Source organism: Thalassophryne amazonica, chromosome 17 (genome assembly GCF_902500255.1).
Source record: "Thalassophryne amazonica chromosome 17, fThaAma1.1, whole genome shotgun sequence".
In the NCBI taxonomy this organism is placed as follows: domain Eukaryota; kingdom Metazoa; phylum Chordata; class Actinopteri; order Batrachoidiformes; family Batrachoididae; genus Thalassophryne; species Thalassophryne amazonica.
In genome coordinates this window covers 4504679-4518486 of record NC_047119.1, presented here as the reverse complement: position 1 = coordinate 4518486, position 13808 = coordinate 4504679, and the positions used below count along the sequence as shown (strand labels likewise).

Below are 13808 nucleotides of genomic sequence, written 5' to 3'. Positions count from 1 at the left end.
TACAAACTGAACATTTGTGTGGGGTTTTTGGAGATATTATCAAAAGCTCAAAAATGTCTTCATGGACAGATCCTCCTCTTTGTGCTGACAGCATCATAACATAACATAAAAAAAAAAACAAAAAACAAACTTGAAGTGGACAAGTGGTTAATGTGGTTTGTTTCAGTGCAGAAGGTTCCCGGTTCAAATCCCACCCCTGCCACATTTCTCTGTGTAATATGGAGTTGCGTCAGGAAGAGCATCCAGCGTAAAACTCTGCCAATTCAACATGCAGATCCACCTCGGACCTGCTGTGGCGACCCCGAGTGCACACAAGGGAGCAGCCGAAGAGACTTACTTTTATAAAAGTAAGCGTTTAGTTCAGCCCTACTGTACAATAATGCCTACACCAATTTTTTTCTTTTAATTAAATAACATTATTAAGCTACAGGCACGTTTTATAAATCCAAAGAAAACACCCAACAAGATCAATGTTTTCAACTCAGTACATGAGCAGGAAAGTTTGGTTTCAGTTTCCGTTACCTCTCTGACCACCTGAGCAGGAATGGTGGCCTCACACACAGCAGACTTTCCACGGCCCAGAATCCAGTTCATGGCAGCGGGTTTCTTGTCAGTACAGTAGTTTCCACTGAGTGATAGAACCTTTGTGTCTGGAAAATGCTGCTGGAGTCTCTGCAAAGCTATTTCAGTTCCCTGAGACAGAGACACACACACACAGTTTAGTATTTGTATCTTATCTGTAAGCAGCTCTTAATGTCTGCAGAGGTTTAGTTTGGACCTTGGAGATCATGTTCATGCCCATAGCATCTCCTGTCCTACACTGGAAACGAATGTACAGGTTCCTCCCAGCTAACCCAATGAAGAGCTTCTCTAGACGTGCAAACCTGACGAGGTCAAATACACATTTAGAACATGGACAGACTTTGGTATCATAAATTATGGATTTAATTGCAGGTCAACTGTGTTTTTTTTTTTGTTTTGTTTTTTACTCACCTGCTGGACTGGTCAAAGGCCTCCTTCATAACACCAAATCCAACTGAGCCCTCAAGCCACATTTTGACCTCTGCAGCCTGGCAAGCTGAAGGCAGCCTGACCACAGGACCCCTGGTCATACAGTCAGCCAGGACCCTGCTGCGGCAGCCTCCACTCAGCTGATCAGGAACAGCAAGCGTCACAATCAAACACAACAGAGTTGAGCCAGATGACACAGGAACACACATTATGACAAATTCATACACAAACGTACGTCGTACTGCACTGTGCATGCTGCAACTGTGATAGGAATCCCACATGTTCAAATAATGATGTGATTTGTTTGTGACTCTTAATGTGTGTGATAATTTTGTTGGAGAGCAGCTTGTTAAATGCTCTGCCTATGAATCAGGGCTGATTTGTTTGCCACCATGTCAACATTCAACTTTCCTACCACTGGAAAATTTTATGACACTATTTCTTTTTTTTAATCACTGCAAATTTGCTGGAAAAAATAGAACATTACTGATCCCTTGGAAGACTCCCTCAGGGAAATTGAGGTTCCAGCAGCATTGTATAGGAGCACACAGGGTGTCAAAAGTGAAAGTAAAAAAGAAAACAGTTTGTGAATATAAATACCAGACATACTGATCAACACTGTTTACTGGCTACTAATGTTCCTCACATTCCCAACCTCTGTCTTCCTGTTACAACATACATATATATGTATTGCAGACTGTCTTGAAATCATGTAAACAAACATTCAGTGTAAAAATGTTTTCACAGTGACATACCAGACAGCTACATCTTGAACTTTCATTTTCTGATATTCAGTGGTTAGTTAACCTTTGCATTATTAACATTATTAACATCCTACAACTTGTTATGCTTCACTTACAGCAACTGCGTTACATCCTCTGTTAGTGCTGGCAACCAGGCAACCCTCAGTGGTTGCCAAAGGAATGTAATACTGCTTTCCATCCAAAAGAAGAGGACCAGCAACTCCTACCGGCACGGGCATGTACCCAATGACATTCTCACAGCAAGCACCCATCACCTACAGGAGAAGAAAAAAAAGTGTTTTCATAAAACAAATATGCAGAACTTATCTTTTCAACAATAAATGTTTTTGAGTGTGCATTTCTGACAGTACCTTGGAATAGTCATAGTTTTTATATGGCAGACAATCCAAGGCAGAGGACACAGGCAGATTAGATGATATCATTTCCCTCCTGATACCCACACCACGCTCTGGAGTCTCAACCACAGATTCCAGTTTATAGCTCTGAATACTTCGTGAAGTTACAAGGTTTATTATCTCTGCATCGCTAAGAAATCTGGCTCCTCTCTGTAAAGCAACAACAGGAAATCAACTTTCAATTAAACATTCCGACATCCAGAAATCTAAAAGGCATTTTGTGATTTGTGTGTGGTACAGCAGCTTACCTGAGGATCAACAAGTATAGACATACATTCCTGCAAAGTCCGAGGTTTGAAAATAGAGTTAAACTCATTTTTAGAAGGTTGACAGGGCTGCTTCTCCAGGGGGCATGCTGGGGACTGACTGACCTCAGCATCTGAGTAATGACCAAACACATGGTTTAGGCAAAGTAAAAAGAAGCTCTTTTAAAGTCTACAGAGCAAAGACTAAAAGTCTCACCGTTCTCTCGGCAGTCCAAATCTCCCTCTCGACACACAGAGGAGGTGAAGTTGGTTTTTGAGGTAAAGTTGATGGTCTTTGGTTTGGATGGCTGCAGGTCCATCATGCAGCAGTTCTCTAACAGTCTGGGTTTGCTTGTAGGAGGGGAGCTGGTAATGGGACTCCTGAGGGACAGGGATGACTCTGCCTCTGTTTGCTCAAAGAAGACGTACTTGACAGCAAGCAGCAGTGCGAGCCCAAGAGTTATCACCTGTTCCAGGTCCATGCTGACAGACAGTCAGAGATGATCAGACATTAATCAGCTGTTTACAGCTCGAGAATTAATACAGGAAGCAGTGGTGGGCACAGCTAACCAAAACGTTAGCTTCAATGACAGCTAATCAGCTAACTGAAAAGTTATCTTTTATAAAGCTCAACCAATAAACCACCCAAAAATGTATTGGAAGCTACAGCTAACCGCTAACTTTCAGTATTGTCTCTGGTACACTTGCAAATACTAACGAGCTGATTTTGAGTTTTAACACAACAATCGCTTCTGGTAGCATCAAAGGAGACCACAGACCCAAACAATGAGTCAGCACTTGTGTCTTTGTGCACCCTGCCCCCTGCTGGAAACTCCTGTTTACTACATAGCTTACAGCAGTGAAACAGTTGAAAGGAGCAGCAAAGCTCAACTCTACACATACAAAAAATAAATCATTATTCCTTTACAGAATATAGCAGTGTCGCCGTGAGGCAGAGGTCTTGGAAAATAAAGCAGTTTTGACTTATCGTTTCGATTTTAAAAAACTTATCCAGATAGAATAACAATTAATGTCAAATCTGTCATTTGTACAAAGTTAAAATATAACGCACATCTCTTAATTTTAAATAATGCACTAATTCTGAAGTTTTGTAACAAATACAGACAGATGCCAAAGGGGTTATGGGTAAATGAGTCTCCGCTAACACTGATTGGTTGATTCATTCATTCTATGTAAAAACCAACACTTTAATGTGATGTGACGTGTGTGTTGGTATTTACATGTATGTGCTTTTGTAAAATATGCCATTTTATTCATATGTAAAAAACAAAGCCATTTGCAAAAGCCAAAAGTCAAGTCGTGATCACCGTCTGATATAACCGGGGTCAAAATGCATAGAACAATGCCATCTACTGCCGCCCAGACGCTCTGACCCTAACCCATAATCCTTTGCGTACCAGTTTTTTTTTTTTTTTTGGCACGCCAGAGAGTTGCTGCGGTTTAAACAACAGAATCCACGACGGCAATTGTAAAACATTATACAATCAAAATGTACATTTTTATTTCTTTAGCTGCTGCAAGAGGCTGCAACAACTCTCAGGCATGCAAAGGATTATAGGATATCTCAATACTTAGGGTGAATACTGCCATGAACACTACTGGCCAGTAGATGGCAGTAGAGACCGTGAAAACTTGCCAAAACAAATATTCCAAATTATCTGCGTGCTACGTTTAATCTGCATGTAATTTAATAAATGCAAACAGAATTTCAGACATATATATTACTCTGGAACAAAGACGACAAACAGTGTTGTAGGACAATAAGCAGGAAATTATAGGAAACAGGAATCGATTGCAACTCACAGTGATCCCAATTTAAAAATAATGGAGATGCAACCTGAGCTTCTTCTGGCATTTTTACATAAAACAAACATAATAACAACTTCTATAAACCCAGAGAATATATTCATGAGAGTTTTAGGCACAACATACAAAGAGTTTAATGCTGTTGTCCGTGTGGAGCCTGATCAGAGCGTCTCAAATGCTCATGACTGTACTGAGATTACCCATAATGCACCTGGACACAGCATGTCCACACTAAAAGCTTCAAAATTAGTGCAATATTTAAACATATAGCTGATGTTTTCACTTTATAAAACTTCAGAATTGATGTTAATTTAAATAACATGTCTGAAATTAGTTTGGTTAAAATTTTAACCATAAGTTAAAACTGTATGCCTATGGATGACTAGGGTGATATTGCTGGTGAGTTAGTATGGTATCAAGAGCAATTATCTTGTGACCAACTCTTCTGACTCCAGAGGATAGAGCAGTTTCTCCTGAAACCAGCTCTTCTCTGTTTACAGAGAACAGAGCTGTTTATCTGCTATAAAAACATTTAACAGGTAAGCACTGAAATCTTTGATATTAGACTAAAGGTTTTTAACTGTTTCAGAATTATTCGGTTCACCTGCAAAAATATGTTAGAGATGGTTTTCAAAGTTATCTGAAAAGCTAATCTGATAATGAAAACATTATCTTCAATAATTAGCGGTTAGCGGATTAGTGGAACTGTACCCACCACTGCCAGGAAGAAGTTTATTTAAACTTGACAGCTTCATGTCTTTACCTTGTTAGCTGCAGAGGCCCCATGTTAGCTCTGGAGTGCAGTGACTTGGTTACATGCCCCTCGGCTGTGTGATTTTGCCCTTGATTTTCGGCAGCTAGTCGAGTGTGAGCATGAACCAGGACCAGGCCCAGAGACTGAGGAGGATAATATGAAACACATTACACTTTATGCCTTACTTATTGTATTAAAAAATGAACTTACTGACTGAACAACTCAAAGGTGATTTTCTAATTTATACCAGGTGTAACATCACTAATCTACACAAGAAAGGTCAGACTTGCTCTGAGCTCAGCGATCAACAAGTCAATCAAAAACAAAGGCAATACTGACACTAACCTGTGCTGCTGAGTCAGACCTCAAAGTTGTGCAAAGACTTAAATCCACAACCTCCAGTCCTGATAAATGAAACCAATGAGGAAACGGCAAATGTTGCACGTCTTTGAGGCTGGCTCCAAAAAAAGTCCACACGAAACAGAAGGCCGTTAAAAATCCCCAATTTTACAGCAAGAAAAAACATGCTTACAGCCCAGCACAAAAAAGGGTTTTAGTTTCTACAGTTCATTTCAAAGTTCATGAAAACTGTACAGGGGGAGATTTATTTATTTTACCACCAATTAAAAAGCAATAAATAATTAGGGTGGTGGTCACTGGAGTGACAGATGTATGTCAGAGTCAGGGCCCTGCTAGCAAAGGCTGTGAGCTGCTGTGGACTCAACCAGGATGAGCAGACTGATAGCCCTTTCTGTACATTTTATTGGGGATGGAACTGTTCAGGTATTATCAAAATCAGTGCCATTATTGATGCTACTGGTTTGATCGTTTATCGATTCTGGCTGTATTTTCTTAATGGAAAAATGCAGGTCCACACAGGTATTCAGGGTAAATACAGGGTGACCAAAAAAAGAAGAAAACAAAAATCCATAAAAATTGCAATAAATACTAAAAAGGTCCAGCAGATTTCTTGAAATTTGACTGTGCGTTGCAAGCAGCATCCCTCTTTGTCTCTCTGCAGAGCACAGCATGTAAAGGCAGGACCTTCACAACCAGTGAGTCGCTACATGCATCGCTGCAAACAAACTGTTAAATCGACCGATATAAATGGCCGATACTGATATTTGTAAAAATGTTCAATATCAGCGCAGATAATCAGTTGACCCCTACTTAACACCAGATAGATTTGGTCCTCACCATGATGATTTTAACCTTCTGGGTTACAGGATTTGGCTTCTTGTCTTCTTCTTCAGCCAGAACGTGGGCAAAATGGCTCAGTTGCCAGATAGGACGGCCCTCCCTGCTTTCTCTGGACAACTACACTCACAAATGAAGACAAACTGTCAGTCAAAGACTGGATGATCACTAATACAGTGTCATATGTAACTGCAAATGTATGATTTTTACCTCCAAGACGAGTGAAACACAGGCAGGAAAGAAGGTCATGAAAACAAAGTAATTGGCCAGGACAGACATGCAGCCAAAACAACACATGATCTCTAACTGAGGTACTCCTGAAAAACAATTGAAAATATTGATTTGTTATGCACTGAAATCTGATTCACAAAATACAGCTGGCACTATTTCAACAACAACAACAAAACACAAACACTTTCTCTTCAATTTATTTCATTTATATAGCGCCAAATCATAAAGTTGCCTCAAGGCGCTTCACACAAGTAAGGTCTAACCTTGCACTGCTTACCCGACATTGTCCCAATTCCAATTACCAGACACTCAACCAGAGCATCCAGGGTGAAAGTGGGACCCAAGATGGCCATGCCCTGGGAGATGTTCTCCCTCACCTCCGCCTGAACATGTGAGACAACAACAACAACAAAGGAACACTGAGTGGCTCCTCAGTTAAACCTTCTGAATGATTAAACCATCTGAAATAATCATTCTGAAACATTTCAAGACACTGCAGTCATGTCTGGTACACACCCACCTGACTTTTTTCCCCAAGATTCCATTAATAGTCTTTGTTACAATGTGAATGTGCACACTCAGCAGTGTGAAAATCTCAGGCGGCTAAGTGTGAAGTCTCACTTGAGGGGTGCAAACCATGTGAGCTACCTCTGACAAGAGTTTGTCATAAATGTTTGGGATTTACAATTTTATTGTGTATTATAGTTATATTTCTAAAGGAATTCTTTATACTCAAATAAATTTTGAAATTAAAACTTTCCTCAGTTCCATCATTTATTATAATCACCATCAATACCACATTATTTCACAGTAAAATTGCACTCATTCCAACCCAAACTGCTGTGAAGTTACAGTAAAACTCAAGGAACTGAGTAACATATTTATACAGCAAAAACATCAGCAATACTGTAATTTTATGTACGATAACAATGCTGACCTTCCAGTAAACGCCACAAATTTGTTTACAACATGGATTCCTCAAGACGACAGCATGACACTCACCCGGTGTTAAGTACATATTCTACCCAAAACATGAGTCTTTCACAGACAAGTCCGTAGCTGCTATGTGCGCCATAGAATTTGAACTAGAATCCACAACTCTAAATTTCATGAGGGATTTCTTTCAGTCACTGGTCTGAAACTGGATCTCCTACACACAGCCTTCACAGAAGAACTCATATGCTTTTGCAGCCTTGTGTACATGAATGAATTAATTAATTTATTCGTCAGCACGCACACACACACACACACACACTTAAGAACAACAAAGAAAAGAAGAAATCTCTCATTAAACAAAAACAAAAGTCATAGCCATTTTCCAGTTTTGTGCGGCCAAAGGGGTGCAGGCTGAAGCAAAAGTTATAAACACCCACCCCCTTTACCATTTGCTATATACATGTGTATACACTAATAAGAACCAAAAAAAAAAAACCCAAGCAAAGCAATAGCGCTTAATCAGAGAACTAAAATATCTCATAACAGAGCAAACAATAGTACAACACACAAAACAAAAACTAACAAACTCAGTTAGCCTGATTCATCATACTGTAATGAGTAATTATATTGTTTTTATAAAGTCTTTGTCAGCCAACTAAAGTACCGGATGATTTAACGCTATCAGAACAATTATTCCACATTATGACACCTTTTACAGAAACACAATGACTTTTAGCAGTGGTTTGAAGCTTTAATCTATCAAATACTAATGTTCCTCTCAAGTTATAGCTGGACTCCCTTATTTTAAACAGATCCTGGACATGTGGAGGCAAAAGTTTATTTTTAACTTTACACGATTTGCATCGTAATATAATCAATCAATCAATTTTTTTATATAGCGCCAAATCACAACAAACAGTTGCCCCAAGGCGCTTTATATTGTAAGGCAAGGCCATACAATAATTATGTAAAACCCCAACGGTCAAAACGACCCCCTGTGAGCAAGCACTTGGCTACAGTGGGAAGGAAAAACTCCCTTTTAACAGGAAGAAACCTCCAGCAGAACCAGGCTCAGGGAGGGGCAGTCTTCTGCTGGGACTGGTTGGGGCTGAGGGAGAGAACCAGGAAAAAGACATGCTGTGGAGGGGAGCAGAGATCGATCACTAATGATTAAATGCAGAGTGGTGCATACAGAGCAAAAAGAGAAAGAAACAGTGCATCATGGGAACCCCCGAGCAGTCTACGTCTATAGCAGCATAACTAAGGGATGGTTCAGGGTCACCTGATCCAGCCCTAACTATAAGCTTTAGCAAAAAGGAAAGTTTTAAGCCTAATCTTAAAAGTAGAGAGGGTGTCTGTCTCCCTGATCTGAATTGGGAGCTGGTTCCACAGGAGAGGAGCCTGAAAGCTGAAGGCTCTGCCTCCCATTCTACTGTTACAAACCCTAGGAACTACAAGTAAGCCTGCAGTCTGAGAGCAAAGCGCTCTATTGGGGTGATATGGTACTACGAGGTCCCTAAGATAAGATGGGACCTGATTATTCAAAACCTTATAAGTAAGAAGAAGAATTTTAAATTCTATTCTAGAATTAACAGGAAGCCAATGAAGAGAGGCCAATATGGGTGAGATATGCTCTCTCCTTCTAGTCCCCGTCAGTACTCTAGCTGCAGCATTTTGAATTAACTGAAGGCTTTTTAGGGAACTTTTAGGACAACCTGATAATAATGAATTACAATAGTCCAGCCTAGAGGAAATAAATGCATGAATTAGTTTTTCAGCATCACTCAGACAAGACCTTTCTGATTTTAGAGATATTGAGTAAATGCAAAAAAGCAGTCCTACATATTTGTTTAATATGCGCTTTGATTGACATATCCTGATCAAAAATGACTCCAAGATTTCTCACAGTATTACTAGAGGTCAGGGTAATGCCATCCAGAGTAAGGATCTGGTTAGACACCATGTTTCTAAGATTTGTGGGGCCAAGTACAATAACTTCAGTTTTATCTGAGTTTAAAAGCAGGAAATTAGAGGTCATCCATGTCTTTATGTCTGTAAGACAATCCTGCAGTTTAGCTAATTGGTGTGTGTCCTCTGGCTTCATGGATAGATAAAGCTGGGTATCATCTGCGTAACAATGAAAATTTAAGCAATACCGTCTAATAATACTGCCTAAGGGAAGCATGTATAAAGTGAATAAAATTGGTCCTAGCACAGAACCTTGTGGAACTCCATAATTAACTTTAGTCTGTGAAGAAGATTCCCCATTTACATGAACAAATTGTAATCTATTAGACAAATATGATTCAAACCACCGCAGCGCAGTGCCTTTAATACCAATGGCAATAATCAACCAAGTTCCAGAATTTCAAAATGTGTAAACGGCCAAATTGTGGGTTTGTTGGCTCGAGATATGGTTTATTACTTAGAACTCTTATAGCTTTCTTTTGTAACAAAAATATTGGATTTGTATTTGTTTTAAATGTGTTTCCCTAAACCTCAATGCAATAACTCATATATGGGACAAGTAATGAATGATACAGCATAACTAACAAATGCTGGGAGGGGAAGTCTTGTGCTTTGTACAGAATCGCAATGACTTTTGAGATTTTAGATTTAACATAATTTATATGAGTTCTCCAGCTTAACTTGTCATCAATAAATACTCCAAGAAATTTGGTTTTGGTTAGGACACCGAGGATGAAGAATTCAATGGTTTCAATGATATGAAGTGAAACTGAGGGTTAAGTGAACTTGTTCGCATGTTATTTATGTTACGGTATTGTGATGTTCCTGTTGCGCTCTTGGCGTATTGCACGTTTTCACGTTTCACATTTTCGGCACCCTGAGTGACATGGTTGTTGTGAGCAATGACATTTGTTGCAGAACCACATTCATGTATTCTGTCGAATTAATCTTCTCAACTCAAGGTGGTGCCGTTTCTTGCTTTTGCCGTCGCAATATTATCATCTGAACTTATCATGTTAACATACCTATATGTCCATGCGACTTATAGTCCAGTGCGACTTATTTATGGTTTATTTTTCTTTATAATGGCTATAGTGGCTGGTGCGACTTACACTCCAGAAATTACGGTAAGTTCCTGGGCTTATTACCAATATTTCCAAGATGAAGCGATAATTTGTTTGAAATTTAGAAGTTCCCTCTCCATCATGTCCAAGAGCTGTCCCAAATGATCCCCACTACAAAACACAGTTGTATCATCAGCAAATAAAATACAACAGAAACAACAATGGCCAAGGACTGAACCCTGGGGCACCCCACATGTAATCTTCAAAAATTCAGAGTTGATCCCACCAATATGGACACACTGATACCTGTTACATAAATAGCTAGCTATTCAATCAAGAGCCAAACATCTAATACCATACTTCTATAATTCATACAAAAGTTTATTGTGACCTATAGTATCAAATGGGCAATTCTATGGTAACAGAATTACAACAGCAGCAAAATCTGGACATATGGCATCTAACCACGACAGATTAGCAGATTGTAATTCTGTTGCCGTAGACTCGCCCAAATGCGTTCTGCAAATCAAAGAAACCCCCTACAGTGTATTGCTTATTCTCAGTTGCATGTGTAATTTGTTCAACAAAATCAAAGCCAGTGCAGTAGCACGATTTTTCCTAAATCTATACTGCTGTTCACTGAGTATATGATGTTTAGCTATGAAATCGTTCAACCTCTTTACAAATATCTTTGAGAATTTTTGAAAATTGCAGTAACAATGAGATTGGCCTGTAGCTTGAAAAGACATGTTTGTCACCAATTCTTTATACATGAACCGGTAGTCCATCAAAAGTTTCATCTGTGTGCTCCAGTAAACAATGTCTTATTGGTCAGATTGTCACATCTGGGTTATCCATAAGTTCAGTCTTGTCACTGTAGCATACATGGCTGACTGCTCACTTTAACGTTTTGCACCACGAGGCGGTCTGCACACGCGACTTCCTGAGTGGCTATCGAGCATGCACCAAACAATACAACATCAGTCTGCTGTGAAGACACTTGATTAACCATGAAACTCAAACTTAAATCATATGTGGAACAAATCAGTGTCCTAGATGTCAGTACTGGCATCTCTCCAAGTCTACCATGAATGCAGTCATTAACAACTTTTGCTTGGCTAATTATGAATGCATGATGAGTGAAAATACCTGAGAGTTTGAACTGAGGGCAAACTTGGCCAATGTACAGGCTTTAGAGAGGTCAATAAGTAGCAGAAAGAACGGCAGGGCCTCACTACAGAGATATGGGGGGGGGGGGGGGGGGAGAAATCAAACATTATTAATATTCATTCTTTCATTTTATAAACCAGCTTAGTCAAGTTTAGGGTCATGGGGCGGTCAGTGGCTTGAGAGGTGGGGTACACCTCCAGTCTCTCACTGAGCCAACACACAAGCAAACTCAATCACACATACAGCCAATAGACCGTTGTTAGTCTCAATGAGCATGCTTAGCAGTGTATAAATTAAGGCTGAAAGGATTAGTCAAGTAACTCAAATAATTCGATTACAAAAAATGTTCAAGGCAAATTCTGTGCTTCAAAGCTCCGTTTAACGTTGTAGTACATATGCCAGGCCTGTGTGTGATGCTGTAACATCCCAAGAACAAAAAAAAAACAGAAGAAGGCTAGCGCATGCGCATAAGCCATGTAAGAGCTAATCAATGTAGCACCAAAAGCTACACCTTTCAAACGCAACACACAGAGTAAAATAAAGCCTTTTAAGAGAAAGAGGGTCCACACTGATCTGAAAGAGACTTACTGCACATTTAAAGCGAAGCAGTAAGTAAGCAGTCTATTTTTTTAAAAAACACACAATTTGGTCTGCTGGCTGCTCTCCGCTCTACATGCACTTTAAGTCAAACAATTTTATTCAAAAACCACCTTTATTTGGATGTGATCAGCGTTTTCATCGACAAGGTCTAGAGCGGATTTATCAGTGTGGCTTTTGTGGAAAAGCTGCACCCCAGAGCCCAGTTTTTTGCAGGCTGTGCTCACGTTCACATGCAGCCTGCATGACTGAGGATTACACCAACCGCCTGTGCCTACAGTCCGGTGTCAGGGGAGTGCTGAGCTCCTGACACCGGGACACATCCATAACTTGTAAAGATGTGAAAAAATAAATAACTACCCAGGAAAACAGAAAGGGATACACTAAATTTGACAATCTGTGTGATGGCGAAGTGACACTGTGCCATTGTTTAGGGAGAGCACTGGACTATTGATGTTGGATAAAAATGCTAACGTAATTTTTATCCAATTAGTCAATTAAAAAGTTGCTAGAATATTCCATTTCAAAAATATTCTATAGCTGCAGCCCTAGCGTAAATCTCGCGTGACTAAGCGTGAGCTCTCACCTCTGCTGTCAGCATGGGGGACGTGAATTGCCTATTCATCCAAAATATATACGAGTAGCAGCTCTCGCAGCTTACTCTACCGGGCGCTGTTGTACTATGATCACCACAATCCAAAAAAAGTGCTAAAACAGGATGAAACGGCTTCATCCGGCTTGGCTCCTAACAGGCTAGTTTATAAAGAGCAGACCTGGCAATCTGCCTCAAAACGAAAGTAAACTGCAGTTTTGGCCAGAAATTCAGCTGCTTTCAGTGTGCGTTTCACTGTTTCTAAATACGGAGTTGGTGTTTCTTTTCATGATGACTGGAGCAGTAGACTTTAATGTTTTTGATGAATGAATGAATGGAACGGAACGATGCGTTTTTATAGCATTCTGCAATCTCCCTGACAGGGCTTCCTGATGGAAAAGTCCATTATTTTTCTGGCTTTCCTCCCAAACACAGACATTTGAATCAAGACAGCAAATGTACTAAAAAGCTCTTTTTACTGTTGTAATACTGAATGATTTTTATGAATAAAGCTGTGACAAAAATGTGTGCACCGTGCGTACAGGATTACAGCTGACGGCGCCAATGTTATGTATTAAGTATTGTCTTATTATTCTGATTGTCACATCTGGGACATGTTTAAGGGACTTTGTCACCTTCCTCTGGGCAAGTTACAGGCAGCTGTCACAGTGTTATCCACAGCTTCGGTCATGTCTGTGTATTTAGAGGGAGGATGCATGCCCGCATTAAAAGGCGCTACGCCCCACGGCGTTCTACATGAGTGATTTGCGGAGTCCTCAGTGCGCATGTGCCAAACAATGTAACAAAGGTCTATTTCAAGTCAACAATTCACCTAAACTACACGTCTTTGGAGGCAGGAGCACATGGAAGGAACACACACAAACATGCAAACTCCACACAGAAGAGATCAGATTTGATTCAAACCCAAGACCTTATCCCTTTTAAGACACAGCAAAACCACCACACTGTCTTATTACTAGGGCTGTGTATTGGGAACCGGTTCTTTTCAGGTATCGTTAAGAAATGATTCGATCCACCGAGATAAATAGCCTTTTTG

At 40.0% G+C, this 13808-nt stretch overlaps 1 protein-coding gene across 1 annotated transcript in view; it reads right to left on the bottom strand.

Annotated features, from left to right (window-relative positions):
* The window catches only part of LOC117530116 (3-hydroxy-3-methylglutaryl-coenzyme A reductase-like), a 28256-nt gene that overhangs the window by 7449 nt on the left and 6999 nt on the right, over positions 1 to 13808 (bottom strand). The window contains exons 5-16 of the mRNA XM_034193066.1: positions 11542 to 11626; positions 6702 to 6807; positions 6404 to 6510; positions 6194 to 6313; positions 5006 to 5139; positions 2633 to 2898; positions 2419 to 2549; positions 2126 to 2320; positions 1871 to 2029; positions 994 to 1151; positions 779 to 884; positions 523 to 693 (exon numbers count right to left, since the gene is read on the bottom strand). Coding sequence (XP_034048957.1) covers positions 523 to 693; positions 779 to 884; positions 994 to 1151; positions 1871 to 2029; positions 2126 to 2320; positions 2419 to 2549; positions 2633 to 2898; positions 5006 to 5139; positions 6194 to 6313; positions 6404 to 6510; positions 6702 to 6807; positions 11542 to 11626 — 1738 coding nt within the window. The remainder of the gene's footprint in view (positions 1 to 522; positions 694 to 778; positions 885 to 993; positions 1152 to 1870; positions 2030 to 2125; positions 2321 to 2418; positions 2550 to 2632; positions 2899 to 5005; positions 5140 to 6193; positions 6314 to 6403; positions 6511 to 6701; positions 6808 to 11541; positions 11627 to 13808) is intronic.